Source organism: Daphnia pulex, chromosome 8, assembly GCF_021134715.1.
Source record: "Daphnia pulex isolate KAP4 chromosome 8, ASM2113471v1".
In the NCBI taxonomy this organism is placed as follows: domain Eukaryota; kingdom Metazoa; phylum Arthropoda; class Branchiopoda; order Diplostraca; family Daphniidae; genus Daphnia; species Daphnia pulex.
The window spans coordinates 9595627-9605176 of NC_060024.1; the positions used below are offsets into that span (position 1 = coordinate 9595627).

At 41.4% G+C, this 9550-nt stretch overlaps 1 protein-coding gene across 1 annotated transcript; it reads right to left on the reverse strand.

Moving 5' to 3' along the window:
• Positions 1-5147: 5147 nt before the first annotated feature.
• On the reverse strand, positions 5148-7585 carry LOC124200481 (proliferation-associated protein 2G4-like). The gene is made up of 7 exons (XM_046596744.1): positions 7331-7585; positions 6798-7032; positions 6572-6734; positions 6286-6507; positions 5994-6219; positions 5727-5926; positions 5148-5628 (listed from the first exon to the last, which is right to left on the reverse strand). Exons 1-7 carry the CDS (start codon positions 7419-7421, stop codon positions 5602-5604), a joined length of 1164 nt encoding a protein of 387 aa, XP_046452700.1. The 5' UTR covers positions 7422-7585; the 3' UTR covers positions 5148-5601.
• Positions 7586-9550: the final 1965 nt, after the last annotated feature.

A 9550-nucleotide genomic window follows, 5' to 3' on the forward strand; every position in this document is an offset into this window, starting at 1 on the left:
CAAACGACATCTCTACCCGCTTCTGTACTGGGGAAATTCTCTTTTTTTTTCAAACTGGTCCAACACGGCAACTTGAAAGAAGAGTTGCCCCTTTGTTGTGGTGGTTGGGTTGTTGCACTTGCAGAGTCAGCAGCTCTTTCTCTCAGCTCTTGATATCGCCAGTGCAATCCAAAACGCTTATTGAGAATTGAATGCCAATCGCATGGCTGGGAATCGCAGAAACGAACAGACCAACTGACAACGGGTTACATCAGCGCCAATGGACTCGATTCTCCATCAGTCCGGACTGATGTACATCTCTCTCTCCCTCTCTCTCTCTCTCTCTATGGAATGTACATTATGGAACACTCATTGGAGCTTTGAAATCCTATCTTCATCCGATATCACCATCATCATCCCCCCTCCTCCCCATCTTCTCTTCCCTTCTCTCGTCTTTTCAACGCAGCGGACGTGCAACCCCCCCGGAATTATAAGATGGAAAGCTCCACTGCTGTTCCTGCTCAACTCTTCCTCGTGTAGCCATGGCCAATGTCCAATCGGATTATATATGTGATTATATATAGACTCGTCTACTTGAGATAGATATCTACTCTCAACATACGCATTCATTGAAACGCATTACGTATTATCGCCCGGTACTGCCAAAGAACATTCACTTGTACATCGAATTGAGTTTGCGGGAAAAAACAAAAATTCAACACAGCACAGCTACAGTGCTGATCTCAGCCGGACAGAACATTTCAAACGCAAAAAGTCCGTGAGCCAAAATGCTAAAAAAACGAAGAAGAAGGGGGTGTTGTAACTCTCTCCACTTTCTAGACAAGCAGCTAAATTGACGTTAAAAGGTTAGCGCCATAACCCAGTTTACGCCTACGCCGCCACGGGTGTGCGCCCAATTACGTCCATCCAGCATCGGTGCAGCAACAGCAGCAGCACTCGTTTCGCACTAATGTCGATGTATTGTGATTATTTGCTTTTTTTAAAAGAAAAAAAAAAGAATAGAAGGTGTATAGTAGGACCATATGGAATAGAAAAGAAGACGGAAGGTCGTTTGCTTCGGTAATTGTCGGCTCTCCGACGTGGGGGAGCGCAAAAGTGCCTCTGCTGGGTTTGTACAGAAGCTTGATTGCGAATACAATAATAATAAAAAAAGGAAGGCCGCCTTTCCTCGAGGCTGTAAACAACCTCCACAAGAAAGAAGGTTCTCACTCATTTCAGCTGCTACCACTAGAGACGGGTTCGACGCGTCGAATAATAAGGAGAAACTGGGTCGAGATTGCAGCAGAGGAATGTTACACATCAAATAATAATATCCAATCAGTAAATTTCCTTTCTTTCTTTTCTATTTTATCTAGGAGCCCTCTGACAGATCCGCCTGGGAAGTGTGATGTATCCGCTTATGGTCCACTGCCAATTGAATCAGAAAATAATAAGAGAACGGGTGGGCTTATTTGACGCTGAGATATATCGCATCACAAATTGATCATGTCGTTTTTAAAAACCCCGCGTCCTTTTTATTTATGGTCTACATTTAGCGCAAACCCTACATCATAAGTCTTGAAAACGCCAAACAATATTTTTTTTTTCTTTTTCGACTTCCTTCCGATTCCGGTCCAGCGGAGCGCGGCTGATTATCGCATCCGCCCCCCAAAAAAGGTCAAAAATCGCCAACGGTCATTGCATAAATGTCGTCAAGGATCGTGTAAGCAGCTGTGGAGGGGTTTTTCTTATTCCTTCTTCTTCCTATTATTATTCCGTCACCAAGGAGAAGATTCTTCGCGCCGGGGTGACAACACGAAACGAGAAACTCACCGAGGCCCGTCTTCATCTTATTCGGAAGAAATGAAAAAAAGAAGAAGCTTCTCTGATCGATGAACAGATGGAGACGAAGGATTTTCTAGGTTCTTTTAACCATCTCCTCCATCTTCATCTCGTATGCTGACGATTCCCAATTCTTTTTCCGTCTCAGCTCTTTCTCTCTCTCTCTCTCTTTCGTTGGCTTCTTCACTCCCACCAACGCAGAGCTTCGTCTCTTGATAAATAGATAAATAGATGTGTGTGTACATGGAGAAGGATTCTTCCGAAGCAAAAAGAAATAAGAAAAAAAAAAGATATCGTTGTCGTTAGATCTGGATCGATCCGACCACGTCCAACGTTCACTTGTGAGGAGCGCTCACAGTGGGCCACGCTCTATGGATAGGCCAGCAGACGAAGGAGTAGGAGCCTATCTATCTATGGTGCTGCCCTGTTTGTCATACTATATTGATTCCTCTGTGGAGGAGCAACGTTGACCTAGATGTGTGTGTCTATCATCAGAGCCACATCACTAGCAGACATTCAATTTACCGGAATCGGATGTATACCACACGTTGACACACACACACAGAGGCAAAAGGAGGAAAGACGAGTCAATATTGATATCCTCCCACCCTTTTTGGCGCGGTGGGGTCGCCCCCGTTCTATCTTTTGCCGAGAGATGTGAACGAGTAGCAACACACACCAGGCAAGTGCGTGAAAGTTATCAATAGAAATTCCCAGTCAGTTGAGAAGAAAACTCGGCGGATGATTGTGTGACAGTCAATCGCGGCGTCTGTGTGTGTTCAATGATGTGCTATTCAAGGCAACCGACTCTCTCTCCGCGCTACCCAAAAATGCGCAACACTCGAATCCATTCAAGAAGAAATACAAATAAGAAATTTTCCGTTTGAAGTGAAAAATAAAAAGAGACGCCGAGGCGACGTCGAAAATGGAAGAGGCGGCAAACTCAATCGGCTTAAAAGAACTAACAGGACCAGAATGGCAGGGTATTAGGAGAAATAAAAATTTTCAAATAAAAACAGTGGAAAAAATATAAGGGGGGACAAACGCGGTACAAATAGTTCCGCTCCGCTTTCGGACGGTGGAAAAACAAAAAAAAACGACAGAAATTTCACGCTGCAACGAATTTCTTTTTCTTCCATCCGTGTCCAGTGCCCGTGTTTGCTGTAGCAATGCCTTATATCATCTAGAGTGTCGTAAGACTTCCAAATGTGTCTACAAACAAATCCGCTTCCGGCAAAAGTAAGGCCAGTCTACCGCCAGATTGGAATCGTCAAACATTCGAATGGCCCAATCTCGCGGGACTTTCAAAAGTCAAATATAAAAAAGAAAACATGGACATAAAATGACATTCTAAAAATAAACACACAGAGAGAGAGAGAGAGCCAGACATGTCATTTCGCCGGTCGTGAATGAGTCGAATCCAATCGTTTCCGATCCATCGAATGCCGATAGACAAAATTTGTTATTTTTCTTCTACTAAAAATACAAAACAAAACAAAAAAGTTGCGTTTCTTTTTTATTTTGTCTAGACGACTACGCGGAAAAGCTTTTTCGTCCGCATCTTCTCTTTCAATCCAGAAAGGATTTCTTTGAATTTTCCCAGCGAATCCAACTACACAACAGACGGGGGTGGATGATTGACAACGCACTAACGACCTCGTCACTTCATCGACTTTCCAGTGGGAAATTCCAAAATAAAGTCAACAAAGAGCCAAAGAGACACGAGACCAGAGAGAGAGAGAGAGAACAATGGAAGAAAAGGGAGCCACCAAATAAGGGACACGCCAGGGTCGACCCTCTCTACATCGTCACGACTCGACACTCTTAAGACTCAAGTGCACATCTAATAACGAATCGGCAAAAGAAGGAGTGCCATGTTCACAATTGATTCATTCTTTTCACACACATTCCTTTTGCCGGCGGCTGCTGGTGTTTCAAAAGAGAAAATGAATATATATTGAATTCCGCCACTGTAATGAATACATACTATAGATCGTCCTGTCCTGTCTACACATTCATATTTCTGACAAATACAAAAGGGGTGTCACCCTATCGACAGTCACCGACGACTCGATTTAATCGAATTTGAAAGGACCCCTTTGTCAACCGCTAACGAGATTACTCACACAACAAAAATGGTGAAATGAAAACGACTACATTACTTATGTACTAGAAAACTGTCAAAGAAAAGACAAGGATCGATAGCATTTGTTTTCCTAGTATACATGTCTCATTCGTTGCACTGAGCAGCATTGTAGTTGCTTTGATACAATACACACAATACGACTAGTAGAGACGATGTCAACAAAAGGGCAATGTCAAAAGAATTTGATTTTCTTCTTCATTGCTAAAGAATTTCAAATATCCTCCGCATTCACGCGGATCCGTCAGCAAAAATAAAACTAACCTTCTACGCCCAATGGGAGAATCGACAATGGAAGAACTAAAAAAAACTAAAAGAAAAATAGGAGACGAGAGAAAACGATTGAAGCTTTCCGGACGAAAAAAAAAATAGGAGCTGTTTGGAGGACGGTCCTATATGCAAAGCTCAAACGGATCTATGTCACATTTGCAATGGAAAACTTATTCTTTTTTTTCGAGGGATGTATGGAAGAGGAAAAGAACGAGTGCAAAAGTCAGAGGAATATCAAACGACGCAAATCAAGAGGGAAAAGAGGAGAAAGAAAAATGGAACAAGGAGCCACACCGTCCTCTTCCCTCCGTTTCATCTCGATCAAGACGGAAGATAGACGCTGCCGGAATTCAAATCCGGATGCTGGAAATTGTATACACACGCACATACAAGAAACTTCCCATCTCCTTTCCCCCCTGGAGCCCATTCAAAACAAGAAGCCGATATTTGGCGATGGGAATTTCATCTTTTTTGGCTTCAACTTTGTTTAACGGCTGACATGCAAAATCGCTGCAAAAAAAGAAGCGATGACAAACGGACATACTAAAAAGCGAAAATGTTACATTTTCCTGAATTCTAAACAACTTGACCTCCAACGCCATCTTTTGGAATGCAGCCAAGCTGTCTAAAAAGTTTACGGTTATTTTTCGGATGGCAATTTACTCGCAAATATTTTGTTTCCCCCTCTACTTTCAAACGATCTGTTTAAGACAAGAGCAAGTCGTTTGAAAAGATAACAAAAAAATGACCTGCGATTTCTAACGATTACCCGTGAAGAGCACTTTGTCTAGTTCAAGGAGTTCGACCCGTTTCACTCAACTCTTCCGATAAGAGTGGTGGGACACTGTAACGACACTCAACACATCGCCGGCATTGAAAAAGAGAGCAAAAACAAGCGACCACGAACAAAAAATTGAAAAACAAAAATCCATGTTGATGGATTCTCTCCCACACCGTGTATTACTTATACGATTTCCAACCCTCATTCTGTTAATAGTTTTCCGTAATCTTTTTAACATTTGTTTTGATAAAAGTGATAATTTTTTTTTCTAACCTGGAAATGTTTCTCTAGATGATACTCGTGTGTTTACACATACGCCTTCTCCAATAAAGAAGATACAATATGATCATTGTATACTAAAACACAAGCAATAATCGCAGAGATGATGTGACGGACGACAGAGCAGGTAACAGAGATACCGATCGGTCGTCCATCAATCGTAGACAAACACGAAAAAAAACGAAAGAATTCCGTTTCAAAGTTCACAAATGATATAATACTCGCGATCAATCGAGTTTGTTTTGCTAAGAGAGTTCCAGGCCGAGAATAGGGTTGGATGTATAACTAACACGAGTCGCGGTAGGATTTAATTGGCTGTTACAGGTGCTGCTTCCTGCAGTAAAGAAGGAAAAATCGTTTCAGTGGTCGTGTTCGCTCAAGTTACCACATCGCAATTAAAACAGAGCTAAATAAGTGGTCAAACTGACTGACCTTTTTCACTTCAGTTGTTGCAGGCTTCTTCTTCTTGTTAGGCTTGCTACGAGTGGAGGAGGTTATTAGTTTCTTGACTTCCTCGTCGGTGATGCTGTTCGCCGTCTGGAAGGCCGTGGGATCAAATGGAAGACCAGTGATCTTCTGCGGACCGTTGGGCATCAACAAGACGGTGAACTTGAATTGGGCCACAATTTCATCTACAGTCGGGAGAATGGCCACGTTACTACCTCTCCAGTTTTAATCAAAATTACTTCCTCTACTCACTAGGTTTCTCGTAGAGAACGTGGAAGGGTTCGAGCAATTTGTGTGAGACACACTCGAGGACTCCCATGCGGGCTTTCTTCTCGTCTTCCAGATTGCGAAGGGAGAACGGCATCGTGCCGCACTTTGAGTTGACTTCCGTGAAAAGAGCACGGGAAGCCTTCATCTTCAGCATGTACGTCTCATTGGTTTTTTTGAACACGGTCGTTCGAGTGTCCATCTCCTTGCCCTTTATATAACGAGTCAATAATTACAGATTTTTTTCTTTTCGTTCAATAAATTTCTTAAAATTTACCACTCCCTCTCCAGAGCTAATCAGAACATCGATTGCGTACACTTCGTGGAGTTCAAAGGTACTTTTTTCGTGCTCTTTACGCTGGATCTCGTTCGGGTTTTGAATAATCGATTTTTCACCGTCGATCTCAAACTGCTTCAATTGGTGGCTAAGCATTCCTTCGATGGGTTTGCACTTGTAGCTTTCGGCGATCGTTTGAACAACGCTGGTAACTGCTTGATTCTAAAAAAATTAAACAGAGATTTGGCACACTTTGATCAAGTTAACAGAAAAATGTATTTCTTACCTCTGTGCCAGGTTTCATTAACCTGAGAGCAGCTTCAGAGGCATAGTGAGCTGCCAGGAGAATGTCAGCTTTGCGGCCAGTAATTTTAGTTGATGGTGAACTGCCAACAACAACAGTGTGAGCCACAGATGCAATGAAGCCATCAACGTGAGCACCTAGATCACTAGATTGAAAGACAAATGATTAATACAAGGTACTAACAGGGAATCTAGAATGTGAAGTTTACATTTTAACAACATCACCGTCTTTCAGTTCCACATCTGTATCACTAGCCAAAGGAGAAAAATGGCAGACACAGTTGTTGACAGAGAGACAGGTTGGGAAAGCAATGCCTTTCTTCAGTTCTTTTTCCTTCTTAAAAACCTTGACGGTTTCTTCAAGTAGCAGCTTGTCTCCCAGTGTGCAGAGTTCTCGAACTGAAGCTCCTGCTACACATTGGGCAATGACTCCTTGAATCACGCCTAAATTGGGTTTGAAAAAATGGTTGAATTAAAAGCTTTGTCTGAAGACACATGTGATTTACTCGACATTCAATGAATTTAAAGGCAGCATTCACTTTCACTCAGGTATACAATTAGTTAGAATTGAATTCCTTCCATAACTTGAATAGATTTACATATCTAAACTGCTAATCTAACATAAAAATTACCATTACACCAACAATTCTTATCGCAGATAACAAGTATGCCCAGAATGCTTGAAAATGAAAGGGAAAAACTCGTGCAGGGAAACAGCTGGTAAATCCCGAAACTAACTTACGATTGGAAATTTCGCCGGCCATCTTATATTTTGTAACCACGAAATCTTCGGCGATGGTCTTTTCTTGTTCATCTTTATCTTTGTCTGCCATTTTGATCGTAAATCAATTGCTCGATCCACCAAAAATTCAGTTAAACGTGTTTCTAGTAGACAAGTGCCACGATTATTCGACACACGAGGGATTCCCTTGTCCGCGGCAAAGTAGCACACTAACCGGTGGAGTAAAACGCGGGAATTTGGAGAAGGACAAAAAATACGGTATCCCCTGTTGCCAAATTTGTAAATCAATTCCTGGCATTCCAATATTCGAAATTCTCATTTATATTTATACGCTAATTAGGAAACAGGAAGTAAACAAACTTAAGGAAAATAATTATGCATAACTCTAGGTAAAACACTGAATATTTAAATCAATTCAAATAGAAAATAGAGAAAAAAAATTTGTTGTCGAAAACTCGAAATATCACAACTCACAAAACAGTAAACTATCTTAAGCCGGGTTTTATTATCCTGTGAATACCCGTTATCACACTTTAATTCTTCAACGCAATTCAACACTTTTTAAAAGTTGCATTGGCCAAACAAGGTTTTATAAGTTAAAATTTTACAAATGGCAACACGGGAATTTTTTTGAATTTTGAAAATCAAATAATAAAGCTTACGAAGAATCAGATTTGATTTTTCAGGATTGATGGATGCCAAGGATTTTTAGTTTTCGTTTTTTTATCTTCCTAAATTATGTCGTGGAATAAAAAAGTCGTTAAAGGTATGCAAATAAGATGCTATTTTATCCTACCCCTTTTTATGGCTTGGTCATAAAATCAGATAGTTTCGAGTGTACTCGCAAATGGTAAATCCCCTCATTTCTTGCTCTAGCGTTTCTCGATCAACATTTTCTTAAACTTAAATCCATCATCGTTTTGTTGACAAAGGACGCTCCCAAGTGTGTAATTGCATCCCACGACTCATAGATGGCGTTATGATTCAAATGACGATTTTAATCACATTAACAAACGTTATAATTACGAGCATCTAAGACTTTTGGTCCATTACCCTGCTTCTCTTACAAAGCACTTGGATGAACTCACGCTATCTGCTACACTAGACGAGATTCGTTTCCAGAATCCTCATTAGTGTCACGACTACGAAATTACGATACGTTGGCGTGTCGTGCGTCCGCATCAGCAGCTGTGCCATTCGCTTCTTTGTTGTTAAGCTTTTAAATTAAATTGATCAATCTCAAGAGAAACCTACGGACGAAGCACACGCTCCAGTAATGGAACAAAAAGGGGAAGAAACAACAAGAAAAAAACTCAACTTCCAACTGATTTCGATCTTAAAAGCCCGTCTCTAAATGAAACTTGGGTTAGTAAAAAAATTAAAAAAAAAGGAAAACAAAAAAAATAAAAATAAAATGTTGAAATTTTCACTTGGTCGCATCACCGCTGATGCTCCGGACGAGCTAACACACGGCCCGTGTGCCTTTGCATGCGACCACGTCTTTTTCAAGAGGGTCGATGTGTGTTGGGGTTGACGGGATAAACAAATGCCGCCGCCGCCGCCGGTGATGTAAAAAGGAACACGAAACGAGCGCGCTCCGGTTCATCATCCAACATTCTTGACTTTTCGCCAAAATCTGAACCAAAACCGGTAGAATGTTGTTGCCCATCAATCTTGTACGACTGGGCTCTCTTGTATAATTCCATTTTCGCTCAAGCCAATCCCTCCCTAGACGTTCCTTGTATAGATCTTCCCTATTCCAATTCCTGATATGTGCACGGAAGACATTCCTACCAATCCCGATGGCATTTAAACTTGATTGTCGCCCTGCACACAACCCAAATATCAACTCGTTTTTCGGCCCCTTCTTCTTCTCTCTCTTTCGTCTTCTTTGATGATGGATCAGATAGGCAAAAAGAAAAAAGGGGAAATTGCCCCCGTCACCATTCAACTTATGTATGTACACACATAGGCTTCTAACACATTTCAAAAAGAAACTCAAAAGTTGTGAGTGACGAGAGCCGAATGGTCAATCAGATAGCGGATGATCGACCGGAGTCTTTGTAGAATCATCTAGTCCATTTTTCTTTTCTTCTCCGGCCGGGACTAACCACCAAGACATTTGAGTATGTCGAGAGAAATTCCAGTAACGTAGAAATATATACATATTTCATGGGCTACAAAACATGTTGCATGTCAAACCCATAAGTGTTTTTCTTT